Raw genomic sequence first — 1,985 nt, forward strand, 5'->3', positions numbered from 1 at the left:
TGGATTTCGTCACTGTGAGGGAGATCGCGCCGGTTATTGGCGAATACCGTACTAGTTGTACTGATTTTATTGTTGGTCCAGAGAAAATTGGAAGATGTCTTGTTGACGTCTTTGCAGTAAATAAATACCATATATATAGAATAGTTACCCCAACTCGGGACTTCCACCTACACTGCAGAACAGGTGTATTTGGAAGTCACTCGCCCTTGTTGCGGATGCCAGTAACTACGGAGTATTTAACTAGTGGATAGATCTAAACATCCAAAGACCACCACCTCGCCGGCGCGGGTTGATTGCGCTCAGAGCAAGTAGGGTTTGCAAAAACCAGGCGAACAACTAACTACCCCCCGGATTGTTTCAGTTCTTTGTTGTCTGTGAAGGTTTAAACCCCTTTTTATTTATCTATCTATTTCTGACGCTTTGATGAAACAACCTGGGCTTATCCTCATCCCTGTCAACTACTGGAAGCCTTTGTGAGATATGAACGTTCTTTGGCCACTCTCGCGGTAGACAGCGAATTTAATTTTGCTACTATGTTGTGTATTGCATTGCGCTCGTCCTTGACGACCTGGGGAAAAGAAAATTATACAGTACATATTCCACTACCCGTATCCCGCCAGTATTAAGAACGAATCACGTCATAAACCTACAGTTGCCTTGTCGCTGTCGCTGATGGATCACGTATTAGGAACTCGCCGAAGAACCATCAGCATTGGATTGCATTGGATTGCCCAGTGGGACGCTCCCAAATCAAACCCAACGTTGAAGAGTTGCACCCGTGGACACCATTCCCAAAGCAAACAAAACCTTCTTGATTTGTCCTTGTACTAGTCAATAACTATCTAAGTTCGAGGCGTTTATATCATCCCGGAACATTTACTAAGCGAAGGGGGAAAAGCAATGGAAGAGGATATTTCCATGTTTCTCTACTGCATCCACTAAGTAGAAAAAAAAATCATGAATAAACTTCTAATAATTTCTTTGCTAAGGTCACAGAGTTTCTATGTCAGAGCCACTTTGTACGGTACGTACGACACCTGTTGAAAATAGAGCTTGTCATGGACTGAAGCATCGGGCATCCAATGTCAAAGGGTGCTATTTAAAACAAACGAGAGAGAGCGAGGACGTTAGGCAAAAACTGCAGCCACCTGATGACACAGCCAATTTCAAATCTTCTTATCATTCAAATAGCTAAGCGAAATCTTCGGGGGTAGGCAAGCCTTTTTGCAGAAAAAGGAGCGGCTCATCATGATCGATCGTCAGGAGCTATTTTATCATTGAAAAACGCCCGGAAATGGTTCCGTGCTCCAACCCGGGAAATGCTTCCAATCTCTGCCGGGGTTAAGCTGAATTGGAGTGTGCAGATTTAGCCTATCAATCGAGACCTTTTACTGCTCGTCGTGATGGCGATGGCACCGTGATCGATACACCACCGCAGCAACACCTCCACCTCAGTAACAGCGTACTTCTTGGCTAACCCAGCCAGGATGCCATCAACTGGACCACCTTTAGCTGTCGTTGCCGGCGGGAGTGGGTCATACGCAACATTTCTGATACCCCTTTTTTCTTGGAAAAGCACCGTGTCACCATGCTCTAGGTATGGATGATACTCAATCTGGTTGATGGCGGGTATCATTCTGGCTGTTCTTTAACACCCCTTCGAGCTCGCGCTGACGGAAGTTTGAGACGCCGAGAGATCGCGCTTTGCCTGATTCTTTCGCATTTTCCGTCTCAGCCCACACGCCTTGGAGGTCCTTATCAGATTTAACAAAAAATGAGCTGTGGATTGGATATCTGAAGTAAATGAGGAAAGGTAAAAGTTTCCTTAGGAATGAACGCATTTCAACCAGCATTTTTAGCGACAACGATTATGACACGTACAAATCTACATAGTCAGTTGAAGCTTTTCCAAGCTGGCACCAATGGCAAGGGGGATGTCGCTAATGTTCGTGATATTATAACTTTGGTCGTGACGAACAGTTTTC

General features: G+C 45.0%; 1 protein-coding gene across 1 annotated transcript; it reads right to left on the reverse strand.

Annotated features, from left to right (window-relative positions):
* Positions 1–1,366: 1,366 nt before the first annotated feature.
* HCAG_02053 (predicted protein) lies at positions 1,367–1,636 on the reverse strand (the record flags this gene model as incomplete). The annotated part of the gene is made up of 1 exon (XM_001544956.1): positions 1,367–1,636. One exon carries the CDS (start codon positions 1,634–1,636, stop codon positions 1,367–1,369), a length of 270 nt encoding a protein of 89 aa, XP_001545006.1.
* Positions 1,637–1,985: the final 349 nt, after the last annotated feature.

The sequence above is a fragment of the Histoplasma capsulatum genome, genomic scaffold (assembly GCF_000149585.1).
Source record: "Histoplasma capsulatum NAm1 scaffold_1 genomic scaffold, whole genome shotgun sequence".
Taxonomy (NCBI): domain Eukaryota; kingdom Fungi; phylum Ascomycota; class Eurotiomycetes; order Onygenales; family Ajellomycetaceae; genus Histoplasma; species Histoplasma mississippiense.